General features: G+C 33.5%; 1 protein-coding gene across 1 annotated transcript in view; it reads right to left on the reverse strand.

Annotated features, from left to right (window-relative positions):
- Positions 1 to 25,920, reverse strand: part of LRBA (LPS responsive beige-like anchor protein) — a 762,673-nt gene that overhangs the window by 534,161 nt on the left and 202,592 nt on the right. Inside the window, 1 exon segment of the mRNA XM_043969784.1 lies at positions 17,646 to 17,773. Coding sequence (XP_043825719.1) covers positions 17,646 to 17,773 — 128 coding nt within the window.

Raw genomic sequence — 25,920 nt, forward strand, 5'->3', positions numbered from 1 at the left:
AAAAATACAAATCATTCCCCAATTGATAAATGGTCAAAGGATATGAACAGGCAATTTTCAGACAAAGAAATCAAAGTTATCTATTATCATATGAAAAAAATGCTCTAGATCACTTTGGATCACAGAAATGCAAATTAAAACTCTGAGGTATTACCTCACACCTATCAAGAGTGGAAAATATAACAAAAAAGGAAAATATTGGATATTAGAGGGGATGTGGGAAAATTGTGACATTAATCCACTGCTGGTGAAGTTGTGAACAGATCCAACCATTCTGGAGAGCAATTTGGAACTATGCCTAACAGGTTATAGAACAGTGAATACCCTTTGATCCAGCAATACCATTGCTAGTTTTATATCCCAAAGACATCCCCAAAAAGAGAAAAGACCTGCTTGTACAAAAATTTTTACAGGAGCTCTTTTTGTAGTGGATAAGAATTGGAAATCAATGGAATGTCCATAAATTGGGGAATAGCTAAACAAACTGTGGTACATGATGGTGTTGGAATATTATTGTGCTATAAGAAATAACGAGCAGGAGGATTTCAGAAAGGCCTGGAAAGACTTGTATGAACTGATGTATAGTGAAGTGATCAGAACCAAGAGAACACGGTGCAGAGACAGCAATATTGTTTAATGAAGAAGTGTGAATGACTTAACCATTCTCAGCAATGCAATGATCCAAGACAATCCCAAAGGACTAAAGATGAAGCATACTATCCACCTCCAAAGAAAGAACTGATATTGATTGAACAGAGACTGAAGAATTTTTTTTTTACTTTCTTTCATTTTTTTTCTTTTATTCAAGTTTTTTCACACAAAATGACTAATATGGAAATGTTTGACTTAATTGCACATGTATAACCTATATCTGATTGCTTATCACCGCAAGGAGGGGGAGGAATAAAATTTGGAACTCAAAACTTTATATAAAGAAGTACTTACTGAAAGAAGAATAAAAAAAATAAAATGGGGAGAACTGCACTTGCGTTAGACACCACAGAGAATTGTTGAAGTAAAATACATGCAATATTTAGAACTATGTGACAGAAAACGACGATGATCATCATCAGCAACGTCACCATCATCCCGTCTCTTTCTTCACTGGCACATTCAGCAACCATCCCCAAACGAGACCAAGAACAGTGATGCTTCCTAACATTTATGTGAATGAGCAGAAAGAGCTGCCCATTTTGACAATGAAAAATGCCATTTTAATATCATTCTACATAAAAATTAAAGCATATGTATTTGAAAATAAAAATGAATCAATACAGAAAACAACACAACTGAGTCTAGAAAACATATATTTCTCAATATATTCTACCTTGAATCATATCCTGCTTTATAGATCACAATGAATTAACAATGAAATGCTTTAAAATCAAGGAAAGTTAGATTAATTTGAAATTTTACTTCAGAAGAAGAGAAGAATAACACAGATAAACAACTTGAACATGTACATGGTTGCTTCCAACGTAACGTATTAAAGCATGAGGTTTTTAATTAGTATTACACATTTTTATAATTTGAATTTTTTTAAGCTGCGTAAATTTACTATAAAAATAAGCATACTTGTAAAATAATTTAAAATTTTCAAAAGAAGAAATTTAACTGATCCTCATGCAATTAAAAAAGCTAGTTCAAACACAGAAGCAGAGAAACTAATCTTTTCCTTATCCATTCACTGATAAACTGGCTCCTTCAACCTGACAGTTTTATAGGCTTTCACAAGAACATAAAAGAAAATGCAAATAGATCATATGTCTAGCACCCTTTCATGGAAATCTGTCTATGTAAGGCCCCCAACTGTTCAAACACATAATGACCTAAACAAAATATCATTAAAATTAATTCTAATTTCTCATTCCCAAACAACATATCTTTATGAACATTCTGTTCCAACCAACAATCCTAAACTATAAAGTAAGAGATATAGAAGCAAAAATTGCTTAGGTGATACTCTATATTGATAGTAGTCTGAATGCAGGCAGAAAACCAAGTGAAAAGGTATTTCTAAATTTTTATTATTTTTACATGTAAAACAAGTTATTATAACTATTAAAGCATAATAAGGTGGACATAAAATCAAAAGCAAGCACATTTTTTCCCAAAACCCCAGTCAAAATATATTTTTTGGCTTAACAATGATCTAGCATGAAATAAAATAGAATTTGTTCAAATCCCCCTCATAAGCAAACATTGCTTTTGCATTAATAAATTTTGAAAATTAGCAGAAAGCAAGATTTATTATTTATAAGTGGATAAAACAACAACCAAATGATATAACTTAAGAACAATGTAATTAAAAGCAACTTACTTATAGTATACACCAGAATCAGGAGACCTGATTTCAAATCCCTCTTGAGGCCCTTAACAACAATATGATCATGGGCAAATTAAATAAAGTACTTATTAAGTGTTAATTATTTGACAGTAGTTGTGCTGAAAATTGAGGATACAAATACAAAAATGAAAAATATGAAGCCTTCAAGGAATGAACATGTTATCATGGAAGAAAACATATGTATTATGTAAGTATATTTATATACACACACAAGATAATTTAGGAGGAAAAGTCACCAGCAACTGGAGGTATGAGGAAAGGCTTCATCTAGAAAGTGGTGCTTAAAGTTTAGAAGATTATAAATTCCTAAAGGGAAGAGAATCTTTCTGATTTGTCCCTGAATAAATAAATTAATGTCAAATAAAGTAGCAAGGACAATTTGATGAAAATTAAAAGTAATTTTAATTCAGTTAAACAAGTATCTAATATACACTTCCATCTGAGGATAATAGTATAGTAGAATAATCAGACTCTCCTTCAGAAGGCTTTGCTTTAATTTCTAGATATAAAACTAATAAGACAGACAGACAGAGACAGAGAGATTGGAAGAGCCAGCAATGAACTGGCTCACAATGGAGAATGAGAAAAAATAAATATTCAAACATTAACTCAAGGGGCAGCTAGGTGGAGCAGTGGATAAAGCACCGGCCCTGGATTCAGGAGTACCTGAGTTCAAATCCGGCCTCAGACACTTGATACTTACTAGCTGTGTGACCCTGGGCAAGTCACTTAACCCTCATTGCCCCACCAAAAAAACACCCAAAAAAACAAAAAACCATTAACTCAATATTTTGTGCCTGGATGGTGACAGGAAAATGGTGGTGCATCCACAAAACAGGGAATTTAAGAGGAGGAGCACATTCTTATAGGGAAGGTTGAAATCAATTTCTGACAGGGTAAGATAGGTGTAGTGGTAGAAAGCTGAAAGAAAACAGGTACAATATACATTTGGATATTTGAGACTGGACGTCATATACAGATCTATGAGTTACAGAGTAGAAATCATCCCTCAAATGAGAGTGGATAAATGTGAAAAGAGAAAAGTCCATAAGATAGAAGGTACAGGGGCATCTAGGTGGAGCAATGGATAAAGCACTGGCCCTGGATTCAGGAGTACCTCAGTTGAAATCCGGCCTCAGACACTTGACACTTACTAGCTGTGTGACCCTGGGCAAGTCACTTAACCCGCATTGCCCCGGAAGAAAAAAAAAAAAAAAAAGAAGGTACAACATCTTAAGAAGACAAACAGGATAAAAAGGAAAAAGAACTGAGTTTATCAAAATGAACTGATCAGGGAGAGAGGAGACCTTACAGAAGACAAGGCAGAAGGTAATATGAAGGATGAATGGTTCAAATGCTATAGAATTTCAAGAAAGCTAAAAACTAAGAAGTCATTATTGAATCTGTCGATTCAATCATCATTTTCAGGTGATCTTGAATAGAATAGTTTAGTAGCACAATAGAAAGTAAGTTGCAAGGAATATCCAGGGTATTAAAGAGAGAAAAAGAATACAGGTTACTTTATCTAGAATTTTAATGGGGAAGAGAAAAAAGGCCAATTTAATTCAATAAATATTTAGTAATCACTTACTTTGTGCGAGTCACTATGTTATGGACCGAAGAGTAATGTGATCAAACCTTTACCTTAACAATACTATTATGGCTGGGATCTAGAATATGGGTTAAAGGAAAGGAGGGAATAAAAAGGAGAAGTCAATTAGGAAGGTGTTACAATAGTTCAGGGAATCGAAAATGAAGACCTTTTGAATGATGGGGGACAAAGGAACAAAGTGACAGACTCAACAAGATATGGCAACTAATTGGATATGGGAAGGATGAGGGAGCAAAAGAAGTCAGGACTAAACTTTAAGATTGTGATTTGGTGAATGGAGAAATAATGGTGTCCCAAACAGAAATAGAAAAGTTTGAGGGAAAGGCAGGTTAATGGAAAAAATGATGAGTTCCATTTTGGACAGAGTGAATACATACCACAATACTGGTAGGTATAGTCAGCAGGTAATTTACAATACAGGACTAATTACATCTAACTTAATAAGAATGATAGTAACAATTATGATAACAATAGCAATAATTGCAGCTAACATTTATGTAGCACATTACATTTTACAAAGTATTTTATATATATAATCTTAAATAAGCATAACATGTTTTACACAATTACACATGTACAACCTATTGCTTGACACCTCAAGGAGGGGGTAGGGTAGGGAGGGAGGGAATGAGACAGGGATAGAATTTGGAACCAAAAACTTTAAATAAATAAATCAAATAAGTACAACAATGATAGTATGAGGGAGATACTACAGTTATAATTATTCTTATTTTAGATGAGAAGAATGGGACCCAGAACAAATTAGTAATTTGCTCACTGTCATATAACTATTAAATGTCAGAGCTGGATTTTGAACCAGTAATCTATACACTATACCAGTATGGATACAAATAATCAAAGTCATAAGTCAAAGATGAGAAAAAGAAACAACAGTTTCTATGAAAAGATCCAGAAGTCTTTTCCAACTACAAGTTCAATATGAATCAAAGTATGGAATGTCAGGAAACAAAAAAACTCTAATTCAAGCTTATAGTACCTTGAGACAAGAAAATAAAGGAGTCTTGAGGTCATATCATGAAAACTGGTTCAAGAAACTCTTAACCAGAGGAAGAATCATTTGGAAATCTCATTATGCTGCAAGATTGTCTATGCCTGGTATTCACATCCCATCAGTACCCTCTGATAATGCCCTCTAACTAGAGAGCCAGGATCTCAACTGAAAGAGGGGACTGAGTATAGTTTTTCTCTCTATTTTCCATCAGGTACACTGATTTTTGCACTTCTTAGGAATTCTCCATCATGCCCTGCATCTCAAGTACCTTCTCTACTATACTCTCCATCCCTACTTTTCAGCTTCCTTTTGTGTGTTGTCTTTACCCATTAGATTGTAATCTCCTTGAGGGCAGAAGCCGGCTTTGTATTTGTACTTGCATCCGCAGCACTTGGCACAGTGACTGGCACATAGTAAGTGCTTAATAAATATCTCTTTAACCAAGAATATACAGACAGTCACTGAAAAGCATTACCCTCTAAAAGTAGGATGAGTTTTCCCCTAGTCCCAGAGGACCAAACTAGGAAACAAGGAAATTGCAAAAGGACAGAATTGGGTTTAAATTAAGGAAAAATTTCCTAATAATAAGAATTATTTAAAAGGGGAATGGGATACTTTAGAAGTTGGTGGAAGTTTGTGAAAATTTTCAAGCAAAGTATCTATGTCTCATATAAGATATGTTGTAAAAGAATCAGGGTAAGGTTTTAAAGAGGTGGGTTCTGAGGTCCCTAGCAGCTCTATGATTGTGTGACAGCTTCTTTAGAGGAGAGAAGATCCAGACTAAGGGGGAGAATCAAGTAGAGAAGCAAACAACAAAATGACAATAGAGGAATGATTAAACAAGGTTCTAGAGGAAACAAAAAGTAATGAGAACAAGAGCACAAGCTTTGGCAATAAGGAAAGCACAATTAATCAGTGGTAGCTAGGAGATGGAGGCGGGGCAACAGGGAAATAGCCAAGAATGGGAAAAAATAGAAGTTATGTTATTCTGTAATGGACTAGGAGTAGTTCAGGTCAGAGAGAATCAAGTTTCCCAGTTAAAAAAAAAAACAATCCGGGAGCAGCTAGGTGGCACAGTGGATAGAGCACCGGCCCTGGAGTCAGGAGGACCTGAGTTCAAATCCAGCCTCAGACACTTGACACTTACTAGCTATATGACCCAGGGCAAGTCACTTAACCCCAACTGCCTCACCAAAAAACAAAAACAAAAACAAAATCCAGGAGGGTTAAAATTTGACACCTGATGAAAAGGGGAAAGAATTGGAATAGTTACTATGAGAATCTGACATGGTATCAACAAAAGATGAATAAAAGATTCCATGTATCCTCTAAAATAAGGCAAAATACTTTAATGACTATAGTTCTTAATAAGTTACATTCATTGTTGCTATGCAGTTATTATATTTTCTTTAAGTGAATAATTAAGAACTTGTACAAAGTCATAGATATATGCTAATTATATCTTATCTGTTAAAAGTTTTAATATGAAAATCACTGCCACATACTTTTCTTGATTGATACAATAAATTACTTGAGCGGATAAATTAATCATTTGGTCTTACAAATCAACAGTCTTGTGCAGCAAGGTAGTGCAGTAGCTAAAGTGTTGGACCTGGAGTAGGCAATACTTGAGTTCAAATCATGCTTCAGACATATAATTGCTGTGTGATTCTAGGCAAACATTGTTCTCCTAGTTCTGCTCACTACATTCCGAATCAGTTCATAGAAGTCTCTCAAAAAAATATGAAACCATCCCTTTCAGAATTTCTTAAAACATAATATCACATCATTGTATCACCATCGGTTCAACTCCTCAGATTCCCATTCTTTGCCAACTCAAAAGCTCTGTGTTTTTGAACATCCTTAAAGTTGACTTAGCTGAGGACTAATTCCTATCTTAATCTCTCCTTGTTTTCAATTACCTTTCCCCTCTATGGCCCTGTTGAGTGATGTAGATTTCTGTACCCAACTGTATATGGGTGTATTTTCCCCTCCTTTGACCAGTTCAGGTATCAGCCTCTCTTCAACTTTCCTCATACAGACATGTACTTGCATAACCTGATTATATATAACAGTTTTCCTTAACTTTCGTTTGCTTCACCCACCTAGAGGAATTCCCTTCCCTTCTCTTTCCATTTACTTTTTAAGAGCAAGACATAACAGAACCACTGAACGAGGCCATCCATCTAATTACACTCTATGAACCCTAAAGAGGATGGAATTGTATTATCTCCTCATATTAGAATATAAGTAGTTTATCCTTGTTTATTCTTTATGATTCCTGTTTACTTTTTTTTTGTTTTGTTTTGGTTTTTTGTTTGTTTTTTTTTTGCAGGGCAATGAGGGTTAAGTGACTTGCCCAGGGTCACACAGTTAGTAAGTAAGTGTCAAGTGTCTGAGGCTGGATTTGAACTCAGGTCCTTCTGAATCCAGGGCCAGTGCTTTACCACTGCGCCATCTAGCTGCCCCCCTTGTTTACTTTTTAATGTATTGCTTGACTCCTGCATTTGTTCTTCAAAGTTTCTGCACAGCTCTGGTCTTTTCATCAGTAATGCCTGGAACACCATTCATAAAAAATTCAAGATTATAAAGTATATTTTTGGATTATACTCAGTTTTGCTGGGTAAGTTATTGTTGGCTGTAAATCTTTGCCTTCTGGAATATATATTTCAGTTCTTTTTAATGGTGGTTGCTAAATCATGTGTGATCCATTCTGTGTTTCCTTGTTATCTGAATTCTTTCTGAATACCTGAATATTTTTTCCTTTGACCTTTTTGAATTTCTTTACCCAGGCAAGATAAGTAGAGTCTTTCTATTTCCACTTTACCCTCTGGTTCTAAGTGCTCTGGGCAATTTTTTTAAAAAAGATCTCTTTAACTATGAAATCTGGGTTTTTCTTATCTTTTCTCTGATTCTTAAATATTTTCTCCTTGATCTATTTTCCAGGTCAAGTGTTTATGCTGTAAGATATCTTATATTTTCTTTTATTTTTGTCGGTGTTTAGAATTTGTTTTATTATTTCTTATTGTTTCATGGAGTCACTGGATTCTATTTGGTCCATTCTAAATTCCAGGGCACATATTGCTAGGAAAAGCTTGTGCCAAGCTCTTAATTCCCAGATTGATTCCCATTCCAATTCTTTCTTCCATAATTCTAATTCTTTTTCTCCATTTTTTTTTTGCTGGCATTCAAATTTCATTTGTAAAACCATTTTTTACAAAATTCTAGCTTCATAACTCTTCCAGGAACTCTGCCTGAATTTGTGCCTGAGATGTGTTTTTCTTTGAAGCTTTGTAAATGTTTTTCAGTCATTCTACTCTTCTAGAATAGATTTGTGTTTTGAGCATACCAGTCACCATAATAAATTTTTATGGTGAGATTCTTTTTTTATTTATGCATTCATGCAACACACTTTCTGACTTGAGATTTTATATTAGATAGGGTTCTGTGCACTTGTGGAGGGAAGGTCTGGGCTGTATATGTTGCTGCTGCTTTCTAAGTGTTGTGTTATTACAGGTTCCCAGGTACAGTTCATATTGGGGATCTCCAAGCTCTAAGTGCTCTCTGAGGAATCTGATCAAGGGCAAAGTCTAATTGTTCCCCCTGTCCCAAATGAACTCTGCAGCTTCCTGACCTAAGTTTGAATCTCAACAGTACTGGACTGCTGCTGGATGTGGACCCTATTAGCCAACTAAGAGGGTCTGCTGGCTCACGGTGACAGAACTGTAGGTTGTTCTTTGGTCTGAGACTCCACCCTAGTTTTCCCATTGCAGGTTGCAGTTGGGGCTAGAAGCTGTACCCCATTCTACTCCTGAAGCCCAAGCCATGTACTTTGTGTACACAGCTAAAGGCTCTAAGCTTTCTTAACTACAGAATCTCAAGCCTAGGAGCAGGTCTCTGCCTTAGTCTTCCCTGCATCTATGAACAGACCTAGGAGGCTGCCAGCTGTCACTTGCTTCCACATCATGCACAAGATTCTGGTGCACCAATATGAATTTTAGACTTCCTCTTAGCTGTTTGCACAGTCTTTCCTTATACTGGAGTGCTCCTTGTAGCGCTCCACTAGCTAGGCCCCATCCCCAGGATACAGAGATTAGTCCTCCTGTGCCTACCTGGGCTGGGGGGAAAATGACTCAGCATGATTTTTCTTAGATTTTCCCATAAAGATTTGGTCTGGTTTACTTTTTTTTTTTTTTGTCTTTTCACCAGGAAAGATTGAAAGTCCCCAATGTCATTAAATGGTTTACTTTTGAGATCTGTTTGGGAACGGAGAGGGGGACATGTTACAGCTCATTATTATCGTACTTCTGCCATTATGGCTTTATGTCTCAAAATTAATTGCTTTTGATGGCAAAGCCACCAACCTATTGCCTTGTATTTCTACCCACATTTTTAAAGTTTTATTGATGCCTTTTAAAAAATATTACTTATAGATGCTGATTGAACCATACTATTTCTTTTGGTTTTGGTGCTATTGTTTTTCTATTTTGAGGTTTTTCCTCATTGCTCTGATTTTTCTCTTATGACTAATGCAGAAATATGTTTAATATTATGTGTGTGTATGTGTGTATATATATATATACATATGCATACATACATATATACATGTACATATATATATATATATATATAAACCTATATGAGATTTACCTACTGTCTAGGGGAGGGGGGAGGGAGGGGAGGGAGAAAGAAAGATCTGAAATTGGAAAGCTTGTATAAACAAAAGTTGAGAACTATCTTTACATGTAACTGGAAAAAAATAAAATACTTTAATAAAAATATGACTGTCATTTCCCAAAACTACAAAAGAGAATGTAATTAAGAATGATAGTTCATCAAAATTGAGCAATGGTACAAAGGTTGACAGTGTATTAATATATGGCATTACAAACACACACAGGCTGAGCTTGTGATTTCACTGCTTTAGGTCTTGGTAAGGAAATTCTTCTACCAATGAAGTTTGGCACCTTCTCTGCAAGTTCTAGTCTACTATGATGTCTTGGAATACTCAAGAAGTTAAATGACATGACCAGGGTCACAAAGCCAATACATATTAAGAGGTAAAACTTAAACCCAAGATTCCCTATCTTTGAGGCCAGCTTTCTATTTATTGTGATCTCTCTCTCTCTCTCCATGTGTGTGAGTAGGAGAATCAAGGTAACAAAAAAAAAAGTAATTAATTTGATTATCTTATGTTTAGGTTTTGGAAGTGAAGTTGTGGTGGTTGTGATTGTTGTCAGAAAAAAAAATTAACTAAAGCTTTTAAAAACCAAAGGCTATTTTCAAAGAAAAGACAAACTAACAATAATAATAATAATTTAAAAAAGAAAAGACAAACTTAAATAGGAAAAATGAAAGTAAAGAATAAAAATTCAAATACCATGGACTAAAATTCCATATCACCCTTCTAATGACTCAGTGTGTTTTGTGGGATGGAGCTGCAGAACAGAAGGTTCATAAATGGGAAGAGATGATATAGTAAGGAAGAGAAGTGGAAGCAGAAGGAGAGAAGTGGAGGAGTGGCATTACCAAACCCATGAGTAAAAAGTAAAAGACTGGTGATGCCAAAAATTTCTCAGAGATAGGAGGAAGCGTAACAGTAGAATTGGAAAGGTTTTAGAGTGAAAGCACTAAGAGGGAGGTCCTATCATACCAGGGAGAAGGTAGTATCACAGATCAAAGAAGTGTTTTCTCTGGCAAGAAGCTGGTATATTGGTAAGTTAAACCTCGTTGAGATTACTGTGCATGCATGGGTAGCATCCTAGAGGAAGATGACACCAAGCATCAAAAAGAAGATATAAACCCAAAGATAAAATGGCATAACCTTTGGAAATGAGACTGATCACAGAGGGAGTAGACAAAGGGTAATTTCTACCAAGAGAAATTGCTTCTGCTGAACAGAGATTTCCTCATAAATTCGAATTCCTAAGAATAAGGAATAGCAGGGAAAAAAGAAGGGATGATAGGGCAATATTTATGAAGACACTATTAAAGGAATGGTTAGAAAAATGACTGAAAAGCAGGTATTTCTGAAATTTTTACTCTATGAGGAAGAAAAAAGAAGCAATAGATAAGGGTATAACCTATGAATCAGAAAATAAAATTTCAAAAAGGACTGAAAGGAGAAATAATAAAGAGAACAAAGCAATGAAAAATGTCTTAGAAAAAAGGAAAAGAAAAATAGAAATATAAGAAGCCAGAGAAGAAGAGAGAAGACATTTTGAGATAAACAGGCCTGAGCAGGAAAAGAGAAAGGACAAGGGAAAATAACTAAGTAAAGAAAAGAAATTATTGATTTAAATAGAACCCTAAAACTAGGAAAGAGGTAAGCAAATTAAAGCACAGGACAGGAGAGAGCTTGTAAGAAATGGAATGGTATTAAAGTAGTTTAAGCACTATTAATCACAATAAAATGTTGACTTAAAAAGATGGAGGAAAAAAATTTAACGCAACTTTAAAGAACAAAACAGACTAAAAACAATCAAACAAAAGAGAATGGCAGAATGGATGAAAAAACAAAGCTCAAAACTGTAAACAAGATAAATATTTACAAAATAAAGACACCTACAAAACAAAATTTAATATGCATCAACTCAACAAAACAAAGTTGCAAACATGCTAGCAAAGTTAAAAAAAATTAGTACATCAATAAAGAAACTTTATTATGTTTAAAGGAGTCATACTCAATTGACAAACAATATCAATATTTAATATGTACATACTAAAATGCATAGCATTTAAATTCATAGAAGTAAAGTTAATTGTAAAAAATATAAAGAGAAAAATAAAAAATAAAAAAGATATAGACAACAACACAATAATAGAAGGAGACTTTCAGGGCTGGCCAAATCTAAAAAAAAATAAGCAAAAGGGAAAATGCAAAACTGAACGTTTGGGAAAACAATGTTAAAAGACTCATGACATCTTCTGAAAGAAAACATTCAAGAAGTCAAATAAATGAGTAGGTAAACAAATAGTTAGAGATGTTGAGAAAAAGAGTGAGATAAAGAGATAGATGATAGGCTAATAACTATGTAAAAGACAATGCTAAAGACAAGATAAAATTCCAAAAATTTCCATAATACAGTTAAAACAGTCCTCAGAATAGAAATTGTAACTTGAGAACACACAATAACAAAATGGATTATTAAACTGAACACAATTTTAAAAACCAGAAAACTCAAAATTAATCTAAAAGAAGCATCAAAGAAAAAAGAAAAAATCTTTAGAAGAAAAGAAGTTGAAAAAACAAAACTATCAAAAAAGACTAAAGAAGTGATAAAACTAAACACTTCCCCCCAAAAGTCTTTAGAAAACTTTTAGACTAATTTGACTAAAAAGTGGAAAGAAAATTAAATTAAGAAAAGAAGTAATAACAACAATAGTTTATTACTCTGTGCCAGGCACTGTGCTACATGCTTTACAATTATTATTTCATTTGATCCTTATAACAAAACGGGAAGATAGGTTCTATTATTATTCCTATTTTATCAAGGAGGAAACTAAGGCAAACAGAGATTAAATAACTTGCCCAGGGTCTCACAACTAATAAATGCCTGCATCCAGATATAAATGAACTCAGGTCTTCCTGACTCCATGCCCACCCAGAGCTGTATCCAATGCACTATGAAGATGTCTCAATAAGAAGAATTAGTAGAATACACTATACATAGTTATATGCCAGAAAAACTGAGAATTTATTTAAAGATTATCTGCAAAAATATAAAATATCCAAATCAACAAAAAACGAAGAAAAGAGACCCTAAATGAATCAATTTCAACAAAGGAAACTGAACTAGCTATAAAGGAGGGGGTCTCCTTAACCTTTTTATATAATGGACTCCTTTGATAGTATGGTGAAGTTGAAGAACTTACTTGTTAGAATAATGTTTTAAAATATATAAAATAAAATATATGGGATTACCCAAAAAGTATATTGTAATTCAGTATAAAAATGTTTTAAAGGGGCAGTTAGGTGGTACAGTGGATAAAGCACCGGCCCTGGATTCAGGAGGACCTGAGTTCAAATCCGGCCTCAGACACTTGACATGTAACTAGCTGTGTGATCCTGGGCAAGTCACTTAACCCTCATTGCCCCTCAGAAACAAAAGAAAACAAAACAAAACAAAACAAAGATGTTTTAAAAACAAGTTCACAGCCCCCAGATTAAAAACTCCTGCTATTGGGGCGGCTAGGTGGCGCAGTGGATAAAGCAACGGCCCTGGATTCAGGCACACCTGAGTTCAAATCCGGCCTCAGACACTTGACACTTACTAGTTGTGTGACCCTGGGCAAGTCACTTAACCCCCACTGCCCCACCAAAAAAAAAAATTTAAAACTATACTCACCCCACAAAGAACCTAACTTGATCCATATAAATTTTGAGAGAAATTCTATACCTATTTTAAAGAATAACACCTACAGAACTAAAATAAGTCTCAAAAACTGAGTAACAAAGTATTCTACCATACAGTTTCTATTATCAAATATAATTCTTATACTTTCACCAGAAAAAACTAAAGGAAAAAAATAAGTAGAGCTTATTATCATCAACAAACATCCCTTTTTAAAATGTTCAGTGAAATAATGAAAATAACTATGGCAATGTATGAAAAATACTGCTTGTTATGGAATGTACTATAATTATACTAGTAATGGGAAGGATATTTTGACATTATGAAAATTAACAATCATAAAAAACCCTAAATAATCCCAAACCTAATTATCAATAGATGCAGATAAAACCTTTTACAATATACAATACTGATTTATACTCAAAGTACTAAACTGAATATAGAAAAAGGATCTTTTATATACATGGCCAAAAGCTAGCATTATATGTTAGGAAATGTAAAAACAAAAGATATCCATTTTAAAAACATATTTAAAAGAATTAAAGGACAAATTCGTGGTTTCATAAACAATTTATTAGTATGTCTATTTTCCTGAAACACTGACTATTTCTACCTTTTATCACCATTTCAAATATATTGGCATGAGCTGAAGTCCAAGTATTTTTTCCATTAGAATTTCCTTATTACTACAAATTAGTAACATTTTTATGTTACTGGTGGAAGATTCTATTGTATTTGAAAACAATATATTCTCAATATACTCAGATTTTGAATGCCTCTTAAATGTATATATTTGTACAAATTACCTGCATATTTTAGATATTAAACTTTTATCAAATGTCACATAAAGGTTTCCCTCATATAAGTCTTTTCTTATACTAAATGCCCAGATTTTCCTTGTGAAAAAAATCTTCATATTTCATAATGTAAAACATCATATAAAATAAAAATAAAATGGTCTATTCTCTCTATTTTTTTCTCTTCTGATGCACGTTTAGTTATGATTTCTCCTTCTAATCAGAGGCCTGAATGTTGCTTCCTTTCAACATCCTCTTTTGAACTTGGAAGGGACTTTGTAGAAATTTTAGCATGACAATTCATGAAATTAAAAGATAACCAAAAGATCGAGCCTTCCTAAGTTTTATAGACAAGAAAACTAAGGTCCTGAGAAGCTAAATTCCCTGTACAATTTAATGCTGTTCTTGCAATGTATTTATTTGTAAATATGTTTACATTCCCCACTCTCAAACAGGTTGTCAGTTCCCAGGGAGGGGGCAGCACTATATCTTCATGATGTTTGCATTAAAAAAGGTACTATCTTTTCAAAAAGGAGGTACTCAAATTTATGGAATTGAAATTCTCAGAGATGAAGAAGCTTTTCTTTTAACTTAAACCTCCATACTCTTACTACTTTATTTTATACTGCATCCACTTGGGGTTAAGAGTAAATTTAAGATATAAAATACCATTTTAGGAAAAAATTCCTTAATATAGGTTTCTATCAAAAGCAGAACCCGTATTCCTCAGCTATCTATGTCTCTCAGTAACTTGGTTTCGCTCTTCAGAAGACAGAACAGTTTAAATTATGAAGAGTACAGTTAAAGTAATCAGGATCTCCTATTTACTCTGTCCCATAAAATGAAATGAAAGGGCAGTAAATTTAGAATAAGAGGAAAATATTTTACTCAGTGTTCAGCAAACCAGTGAAGTTATAACAATTGCTCTAGGAAGTCAGCGGGGCAAATACTATTACCAAATTAAAATGAAGACACATCAACAGTTTTATAGCCATTAGCAGCATTTACCTCTTGACCAATGAGAGCGGGAAGTTTAGTCATTCATTTCTAGACAGCATGCTTGCTAATAAAAGAAAATATAGATAAAACTTATCTTACCTGAAAGAAATTAATGGTCCATGGAAAATTAGAGTTTAAGGAATTAAGAAAAATAAGGAGAGTAAAATTAAAGGAAATTTGCTCCATTTCCCCTATAACCTCTCATTAAAGATTGAAAAAAGAACAGCAAAAAATTCATTTTAGTTTACTACTGTAAGTCATCATATTTAGTGACAATTCAGGACTCCTCAGGTAGCAATAACCACTATGCATTCTGTTCCAATTTGCTCATCATTATTTTTGGAAGAAAGTGATAAGCTGACTATAAAAACTCTAGGTACAGATAACAAGAAATAACTGTGCTTCCTGAAAAGAATATATGATCACTAGGTCTCAATTATGGTTTTGAAGATGGAAGAATGAATTGCTTAATTTTATATAAACACTGATTTTATTTATATAAATGGTTTTTAAATTTTATATAATCCAGTCTGACTCTTTTATCTTATATTATTATTATTGATAATCAGTATCTGGTTATCAATTCTTCCCCTAAACAAAACTGTGAAAAATATATAACTTTCAATTTCTTCTGATTGTTTTACAAATATAAATAATCAACAGCCAAAAGTTCAAAACCACAAATAACCTTAATAAAATCAGAACAACCCTAGGATATCATTTTAGATTCATCAGGCTAGCATAGCTGCTAAAAGATATAAAAACTCATTTTTGGAGGGACTATAGGAGCAAAGGCAAAGGAGCTAAATCACTGCATGTAGAACTATGAATTATAGCAACATTTCTGGAAAGAACTGAAAGTTTTCAAGAAAATTTACTAAGATGTTTATACCCTTTAGCCCAGAGATTTCAAGGTCAGTACTATAGCCCAAGTAAGTTATTAACAGAAAGAAATTTTGAATATTTACAAAAAAGTTAACAGAATTATTTCTGGTAATAAAAGTATCGAGGCAGCTAGGTGCAGTGGATAAAGCACAGGCCCTGGATTCAGGAAAACCTGAGTACAAATCCAGCCTCAGACACTTGACACTTATTAGCTGTGTGACCCTGGGTAAGCCACTTAACTCTCATTGTGCCACCCCCCCCCAAGTATAGAAATAATTATAATAGCTAGTGCTTTTTAAAGTTTGCAAAGTACTTTACAAACATTATCTCATTTGATCTGCACAACAACCCTAGGAGGTAGGAGCTATTATTATCTCCATTTTACATATTAAGAAACTAAGGCAAATAGTGAGGATAAGTGATTTGTCCATAATCCCACAGCGGTAGCATATAAAGCCACATTTGAACTCAGGACTGCTTGATTACAAATCCAATGTTCCAAATCCACTATACGACCTACCTATTTACCCAACAAGTAGGGAATAACTGAACAAATCATGGATATAATGCAATATTATTGTACTGAATGGCAATTATGAACAATTTAGAGAAACATCAGATGGCTCATAGGAAGTAATGCACAATGAATAGAACAGAAAGAAAAGTATAATATACACAATGATAGCAACCATTTGAATAAAGTCAACATGAAGAGTTAAAAAAAACCTGACGATGGACAATATGCCAAGGTTTAGGAACACATTCAATTATGTTCATGAGTAAATGAACTTCTGAATAAATATATACTTTATAAAAGAAATCACACATTTGTTCTGAAATATCTGTTGTATCAAAGGAAAATACATTAATACCATTTTAAAGGAAAGGGAAAGAGTATTCATTATTATCTATATAAGATACCGGAGCTTAAGACACAGGTGGGGGCAGCTAGGTGGCGCAGTGGATAGAGCACCGGCCCTGGAGTCAGGAGGACCTGAGTTCAAATCTGACCTCAGACAATTGACACTTACTAGCTGTGTGACCCTGGGCAAGTCACTTAACCCCAATTGCCTCACCAAAAAAAAAAAAAAAGAGAGAGAGAGACATAGGTGAGGAAATGACAGAATGAGAAGCAACAGTCCCAGTAGCATACTGCTAAGAAATTCTATTCTACTCTCATTCATGAAAACAGGTCCAATTAGGAAAATAAAGCAACTCGAAGCTCAAAAAAATGTTTCTTGTTCCAAAGAACAGAGAACTATAATTCACAGTTGGTTACATCAACATATCAAACCTCTGAGCACACAACACAGAAAGCAAGTGGCAAAAGTATTTTGCCAGCAAACCACTCAGCCTGAAATCATCTCTAAACTGAGTAGAGATGAAAAAGTATCAATTAATGGTACTTAAAATGGTTTTAGGAAAGAATATCATTATATATTTTATGAGTTTTGCTTATTATTAAATATAGTAACAATAAAAATTAATTTAAAATTAGCCAACTCTTAGCATAAAGGAAAACAAAAATAATTACAATAATTATCTAAGAAAACTGAACAGTATTACTTAAAATGTTACTTTGATTGCCAAAAAAAATTATAACTCATTTTGATTGGTTCTTGTTTCCCCACTAACTCACCAGGAGATGCTCCCACCAAGTCTGAGGCCTGAGTAGAGTCAACTGAAGAAACCACACTAACAGCATTGGTAGGCACGTTTGTAGGAGCAGAAGAAATAGCAGGTTTTTTTGTTGCAACAATGACACTCCTGTAATAAAGATCAACAAAGTAAGGAAAAAATTCACATATCAACCCCTTCCCCACAAAAACCCTAGCTTAATTATTAAGAATTGACACTTTTATTCTATAATACATATCTGAGGATAATAATAATGCCAATTAGCTGCCTCTAGATAGTTAACTGGTGTTATTTTGATGTTATTTAACACTGAGTCCTATTACTTCTGACTTTTCTTTCTAATGTTATTTTGTTCTTTCATAATGAACACTTACAGTCACTTGAATCTTTTAGAACTGGGAATCATAAACCACTGAATTTATTATCAGTTCCAATATTTAAACTTCCATTTCTCCAACTAGTATTTACTATAGGACCTAGGTATGACTTCATTTATGAAATTTAAAGATAGGAGGGCCTCTATTAGATGAAGAAACTGAGGCCCAAAAAGAAATGGTTTTATCAAGTTGACATGGGTAGTAAGTAATAAGGTACAGTAGTAACCCAAGCCCTCTGACTACAAATACAGAATTCTTTCCACTACTTAATATATGAAATGACAAAATAATATGAAGTGACAAAAAAGAATGATAACTTTTAGAAATGTAAGAGAAAATATTCAAGTTTTTCTTTTTAAAAAATTATCTTTGAATGTGACAGTAATTTTTTCAGGAGGTTCCAAATGAAAGCAGAAATATATATAAACATTATATAATCATATATAAAAACTCTTTACCAAGCCTTTAAAAGAAAGCTTATGGGGCACTTGAACACACAGTCAATATCAAAAGAATTTAATGTGGACAGATTTCTAAATTCCAAAAGACTGTAATTTGATGGTTAGCTTTATTTAGAGTATGGTAAGCCATAAGCATCAATATGGATGCAAAGTGTTATGAAATTAAAGAAATATGTCTTATGTATTTTTAAGAGGCAGGTATTTATAATACATAATTTTAATTACATTATAATACGTTATGTCAAATACCTAAAAGACCTTGTTAAAGCCATTTTTAATTGAAGTTGGCTCCATAAACATAAAAAAAAAAATAAAACCAGCTAATGAGGTAAAGAGAACAGCTGATATATATAATGCTCTCCCACAGCAGCGCTTACTTTTAATTACCTGGTGTTAACCATAATCCTAAGTCTTCAACATTCAATTTATTTAATCACATCTTTTGTTGACAGTAGAGTAACTGTAAAATCAAAGTATTCCCGTAATACCTTTAAAGTATTCACTATTTAAGTAAAATTGCTTAGATATTTAATCCTAATCATTTCTAAAATGTAAATCTTTTTCTTCCAAATACACTTAAAATGTAGTTTTATAACTTTCATAAGGAAACCTACACAAGACAAAATACATTCTATTTTATTTCAATCCCTAACACATAAGAGTAGGCACTCCAGTCAATTAAATCAAACTCCCTTATTCTAGGAGTAGGTAGCTATTCAATATACATGGGAGTAGCGAGTGTCACATCATTATAAGGGTGACTGCCAATGTTAACTATATCCTAAAAAAACAGACCTAATAGCCACCTGAGCCCCTCAAGCCAAAGAGTATTGTAAATAGCTGCTCATTCCAATATTCATTTTAGTTTGTACTAAGTGTATTTTAATAGACATATGCCATCCCCATTATTTTTCTTCTGAAAGTGAAAAATTATGATTTATAAATATATAAACTATGGGCCAAAGTGTAAAAAATATTTTTAAATAACAATTGGAAATTAAAGTTAAAAACATTTCTTGGTATTTGCCTACTAAAGAGCCATTTCTCATAATCAATTGTCAACTTTCACATAGAATCGTTTCTTCATATCCAAACTAATAGAGGGCAATAATAACGAGAAACCTTAGAGCAAATAATCACAAACTTGTGTATATCTGACTTGGGAAAGTTGGTTTTTGAAAAATAACTCAGAATATATTCTATACACCCAAGTCCACTTAGGTTCATTAATAAGGGCTAATCTCTATAAGTATATAGATAGGCCTGCTGATCAAATTATTTGGCACAAATTAGCATTCACCACTAAAATCAAGATGCTGACTTTGGGCATTTACTAAATCCAAACAATAAAACAAAGTTAAAAAAATGAAAAAAATCGAAAAAAAAAAAGTGAAATGGCTCACTGGAAAAAACAACTGACCTGGAAAGCAGATCAAAGACAGATAATCTAAGAAATAACTTAAGAATTATTGGATCACCCGAGAACCATGATCAAAAAAGAACCTAAACATATTTCAAAAACTTATCAAAGAAAACTGCCCCAGTATCCTAGAAGCAGAAGGTAAAATAGATATCAAAAGAATCCACCAATCACAACCTGAAAGAGATCCCAAAATGAAAGCTCCCAGGAATATGATAGCCAAATTCCAGAGTTCTTAGGTAAAAGAGAAAATACTTCAAGCCACCAGAAAGAAATCATTCAAATACCATTGAGCCTCAGTCTGAAACACTTAAGATTTAACAGCTGCCATATTATAGGAACAGAGGGCATGAAATATGCTATTTCCAAAGGTGAAAGAGCTGGGATTACAACCAAGAATCAGCTACCCAACATAACTGAATATAATTCTTCAAGGGAGGAAAAAAGAAAGGTATTTAATGAAATAAACTCCCCAGCATTCCTGATTAAAAGAGCAGAGATGAACAGAAAATTTCACTTTCAAATACAAGACTCCAAAGAAAAAGAATAAACAGGGAAAAAGAAATCATAAGATATTCAATAAGGTTAAACAGTTTACATTCCTAGATGGGAAGCTGATACATGTAACTCCTAAGAACTTTATCATTATTATGGGATTTAGAAGGATTCTACATAGACAGAGGGGAAAGGAGTGAGTTGATTATGTTGAGATGATATTTTTTTAAAAATGGATGAGTGAAAATGAAGGATGCCCTGAAAGAAGGGAGAAAGGTGAACAAGAATAGGGAAAATAATCTCAAATAAAAGAAGCATACAAGGAAGAGTATTTACTGTGAAGGGGGAAAAGGGGATGGGGGGGAGGGAGAGAAAGAGAGGCAACACCTGAACCTAATTCACAACTAAATTGGTTCAAAGGGGGAAGAATACATACATGTGGCACATACACAAACTCAATTGGGTATAGAAATCTATCTTTAATAGGAAAGTAAGAAGGAAAGGGGAAACAAAAAAAGGAGATAGTAGTCAAAAGCAAAACAAACTTCAGAAGAGGGACAAGATAAAATGGGAGATAGAAGGATAAATAGAAGAAAATAGGATAGAGGAAAATGCATTTAGTAATTATAAGTGTGAATAAAAATTATATGAACTCACCCACAAAACAGAAACAGATAGCAGAATGGATTAGAAAACAGATTCTAACAATATGTTGTTTACAAGAAAAACACTTGTAAAAGTGTTGAAAAACACAACAGAGTTAAATTAAGGGGCTAGAGCAAAATCTATTAAGCTTCAGAAAAAGTTAAAAAGGCAGGGGTATCAGTCATAATTGCAGACAAAACAAAAGCAAAAAGAGATCTAATTAAAAGAGATAAGCAGGGAAACAAATATTGCTAAAAAGGTATCATAGACAATGAAGTAGTATCAACACTAAACATATATGCACCAAATGGCATAGCACCCAAATTCTTTTTTTTTTTGACTGTTTATTTTATTTTATTTTTTTTAAACGTATGAGGTATTTTATTTTTTCCATTACATGTAAAGATAGTTCTCAACTTTTGTTTATACATGCTTTACAATTTCAGATTTTTCTCCCTCCCACCCCCTCCCTCCCCCCCTCCCCTAGACAGCAGGTAATCTGATATAGGTTATATCTATATATCTCTATACATATACATATATATATATACACACACACACACATATATATACACATAATAACATTAATCCTATTTCTGCATTAATCCTGTTACAAGAGAAAGAATCAGAGCAGTGATGCAAAACCTCAAAAGAAAAAGAAAAAAAAAAAAACCAACAGCACCCAAAACAAAAGAAATAATATGGTTCAATCAGCATCTATACTCCACAGTTCTTTCTTTCTTTTTTTTTCTTGGATTTGGAGATCCTCTTCTATCATGAGTTCCCTGGAACTCTTCTGTACCATTGCATTGGTGAGAAGAATATAGTCCATCACAGTAGGTCAATGTTGATGATACTGTGTACAATGTTCTTCTGGTTCTGCTCATCTCACTCATCATCAGCTCACGTAAGACCCTCCAGGTTTCTCTGAACTCTTCCTGCTCATCATTTCTTACAGCACAATAGTATTCCATTGTATTCATATACCACAACTTGTCCAGCCATTCCCCAATTGATGGGCACCCCCTCAACTTCCAATTCCTTGCTACCACATAAAGAGCAGCTATAAATATTTTTGTACATGTGGGTCCCTTTCCCCCTTCCATGATTTCTTTGGGCAAAAGACCTAAAAGTGGGATTGCTGTATCAGCTGTATAAGGAATCTTCACAAAAATTGACCATTTACTAAAGCATAAAATGCCTTACAACCAAATGTAGAAAAGCAGAAGTATTAGATGCATTTTTGAGACCAATAATGCAATAAAAATTACATTCAATAAAGGGCTATAGAAGCATAGATTAAAAATTGATTAGAAAGTAAATATTCTAATCCTAAAGAATGAGTAAGTCAAAGAACAAATCACTGAAACAATCAACAATTTCATTAAAGAAAATGACAATAATGAGATAATATACTAAAATTTGAGAGAGTATTTCAGGGAAAATTTACATTTCCAAACAGATATATCAATAAAAGGGGGAAAGAGCAGATCGATAAATTGGACATACGAGTAAAAAAAAAAACTAGAAAAAGAAAAAATTTAAAACCCTCAATTAAACACCAAAATGAAAATCCCGAAAATCATATTAGAGTTTAATAAAACTGAACATTTAAAAAAGAAAGCCTTTGAACTAATGAAAAAACTAGGAGCTGATGTAATGAAAAAAACTATTGGAAGCAGATTGGTTAATTTAATTTTTTTAAAAGAATTAAGAATATCAAAGTTAAGAGTATTAAAATAAAAAAGGATGACTGCATCAACAAAGAAGATAAAGCAATTATTAGAAATTATTTTACCCAATTATATGTCAGTAAAACGGAAAATCTAAATGAAAAGGATGAATATTTTAAAAAATAAACATTGCCAAGACTAACAGAAGAGGAAATAGAAGCCTTAAATAATTCTATCGTAGAAAAAGAAATTGATCAATAAATGAGCTCCTTAAGAAAAAATCCCTAGGAATAGATGAATTTACAAGTGAATTCTACCAAATATTTAAGAAATAGTTAATCCCCGTAAGTATAAGCAATTTTTAAAAATAGCTAAGAAAGAAATCCTACCATATTCCTTTTATGACATAACTATGGTATTGATACCTAAATCAGGGAGAGTAAAACAGAGAAAGAAAACTGTAGACCAATTTCCTTAATGAATATCAGTGCAAAAATTTTAAATAAAATACTAGTAAGGGAATTACAAAAATATTTAACAAAGATTATACACTGTGAACAGGTAGGATTTATACCAGGAATGTAAGACTGATTCAGTATTAGGAAAACCATCAGCATAATTAACCAAATCAATAACAAAAACAACAAAAATCGTATCTCTCTATAGATGTAGAAAAGGCTTTTGACAGAATACAACATCCATTCCTATTTAAAAAACCCTAGGAAGCATAAGATTAACAGTCTGGGGGCAGCTAGGTAGCGCAGTGGATAAAGCACTGGCCCTGGATTCAGGAGTACCTGAGTTCAAATCCAGCCTCAGACACTTAACACTTACTAGCTGTGTGACCCTGGGCAAGTCACTTAACCCCAATTGCCTTACAAAAAAAAAAAAAAAAAAAAAAGGTTAACAGTCTGTCTTTTGAATGATAAAACCAAGAGCAAGCACAATCTGTAATAGGGATAAACTTGAAGACTTCTCAGTAAGATTAGGGGTGAAGAAAGGATGTCCATTATTACTACTATTATTCAATATTGCATTAGAAATGCTACATATAGGGGCAGCTAGATGGCACAGTGGATAGAGCACTGGCCTTGGAGTCAGGAGTACCTGAGTTCAAATCCGGCCTCAGACACTTAACACTTACTAGCTGTGTGACCCTGGGCAAGTCACTTAACCCCAACTGCCTCACTTAAAAAAAAAAAAAGAAAGGGAAAAAAAAGAAATGCTACATATAGCAATAAAAAAAACTGAAGGAATAAAAAGAAGAAATGAGGAAACAAGACTATCACTCTTTGCAAATAGAATAGTATACTTAGAGAACCATAGAGAATCAACTAAAAAACTACTGGAAACAATTAACAACTTTAGCAATGTCACAGGATATAAAATAAGCCCACATAAGTCATCAACATTTGTATAAAGTACACCAAACCCAGCAGGAATAGGTAGAAATTCCATTTAAAATAGCTGCAGACAAAACACAATACTTGGGAGTCGCCTGCCAAGGCAAATTGAGGGACTATATTGATATGATTGACCAAACAAAATATAGGGAGATTCAGGGGAAGCAAAATGGATAATTTTGATTACATGAAATCAAAAAGGTTTTGCCCAAACAAAGCTAAAGCAGCAAAAATTAGAAGGTATACAGGGAACTGGGGGGAGAGCAGTTATATCATTTTTCTCTAATAGAGGCCTCATGTTTCAAACATATAGGGAACTGAGTCAAATTTATAAAAATATGAGCCATTACCCAACTGATAATCAAAGGATATGAACAGGCAGTTTTCAGAAGAAGAAATCAAAGCTATGAAGTCGCATAAAAATATTATAAATCACGCTGATTAGAGAAATGCACATTAAAACAACATAGTGAGGGGCAGCTAGATGGCGCAGTGGATAGAGCACTGGCCCTGGATTCAGGAGGACTTGAGTTCAAATCCGGCCTCAGATACTTGACACTTACTAGCTGTGTGACCCTGGGCAAGTCACTTAACCCCAATTGCCTCACCAAAAAACAAAAAACCAACAAACCAACAAAAAACCAACACAGTGGTAGCCTCATACCTATCAGAGTGACTAATATGACAGAAAAGGAAAATGACAAATGTTCCAGGGGATGTGGAAAAATTAGGATACTAATACCTTGTTGGTGGAGGGTGAACTAGTCCAATCATTCTGGAGAACAACTTGGAACTATGCTCGAAGAGCTATAAAACTACACATACCCTTTGAAGTCAGAAATATCACTACTAGGTCTGTTTCCCAAAAAGATCAAAGAAAAGGGAAAAGCACCTATTTCCACAAAAATATTTATAGCAGCTCTTTTTGTGGTGGCAAAAAATTGGTAATCAATCAGAGAATGGCTGAACAAGCTTTGGTTTATGATTGTGATTAAGTACTATTGCACAGTAAGAAATGACAGCAAGACAGTTTCAGAAAAACCTGGAAAGACATATATGAATTTATGCAAAATGAAGAGAGCAGAACTGGGAGAACAAAGTACATAGTAAAAGCAATATTGTACGGATAATCATTTTGATCAATACAATGATCCAAGACAATTCCAAAGAACCCATTACAAAAATGCTATCCACATCCAGAGAGAGAACTGATGAATTCTGAGTACAGATTAAAGCATATCTTTTCTACTTTCTTTATTTTTCTTATTTGTGTGTTTGAGTTTTCTTTTGCAACATGGCTAATATGTAAATGTGCTTAGTATGACTCGACATGTATAAAAGATGTATTACTTGCATCCTCAAAGGTTAGAGAAGGGGTAAGGGAGAGAGGGGCCTTTGGAACTCATATTATTTTTATTTGCTTGTTTTTTTCAGGGCAATGAGGTTTAAGTGACTTGCCCAGGGTAACACAGCCAGTAGGTGTCAAGTGTCTGAGACCAGATTTGAACTCAGGTCCCTCCTGAATCCAGGGCTGGTGCTTTATCCATTTTGCCACCTAGCTGCCCCAGAAACTTATATTATTTTAAATGGAGAGTTAAAAAAATTTTTACAAGCAAATGGAAATATTTAGTGAAATAGGTAAAATAGGTTTTTTTTAAAAAAGGAAACAATGTTTATGATATTCCAAGCACTAGAATACATATATAAATGCAAAGACAATCCCTTCCCTCAAGAAGCTTAAAGTCTAATAAAACATAAATTCTTAACTTTTTGGTGTTAAGGACCCCTCTGACAGTTTAGTG

Source organism: Dromiciops gliroides, chromosome 6, assembly GCF_019393635.1.
Source record: "Dromiciops gliroides isolate mDroGli1 chromosome 6, mDroGli1.pri, whole genome shotgun sequence".
Classification (NCBI taxonomy): domain Eukaryota; kingdom Metazoa; phylum Chordata; class Mammalia; order Microbiotheria; family Microbiotheriidae; genus Dromiciops; species Dromiciops gliroides.